At 71.3% G+C, this 310-nt stretch overlaps 1 protein-coding gene across 1 annotated transcript in view; it reads left to right on the top strand.

Annotated features, from left to right (window-relative positions):
* The window catches only part of LOC104999973 (glycerol kinase-like), a 79,239-nt gene that overhangs the window by 1,115 nt on the left and 77,814 nt on the right, over positions 1–310 (top strand). Inside the window, exon 2 of the mRNA XM_010855604.1 lies at positions 19–129. Coding sequence (XP_010853906.1) covers positions 19–129 — 111 coding nt within the window. The remainder of the gene's footprint in view (positions 1–18; positions 130–310) is intronic.

Raw genomic sequence — 310 nt, forward strand, 5'->3', positions numbered from 1 at the left:
TGGGTGCCACTTGAGAAGGTGCTGAACCGGGGCGGGAGCCTTGGAACGCCGGGGCTGGGTGTCGCGTCCCCATCCCGTTCTTCCCACGGCCCGGGGCCCCGGCTACGGGGCAAGAGGAGGAGGCCAAGGGTACCGTAGTGGGACTTGCCACGCTGGAGCCGCCCCGCCCGGGCCTGGGGGAACGCGGCCTCTCGCGACCCCCGCGGCTGAGCTGAGTAGCCCTGGCCTCGGTGGTGGAGCGCGGCCGCCTACTGATGGGGGGATTCCTCCCCCGAAGGGAGCTAGGACTCATCGAGCATCCGTGCAGAGC

Source organism: Bison bison, unplaced genomic scaffold (assembly GCF_000754665.1).
Source record: "Bison bison bison isolate TAMUID 2011002044 unplaced genomic scaffold, Bison_UMD1.0 scf7180017864366, whole genome shotgun sequence".
In the NCBI taxonomy this organism is placed as follows: Eukaryota; Metazoa; Chordata; class Mammalia; order Artiodactyla; family Bovidae; genus Bison; species Bison bison.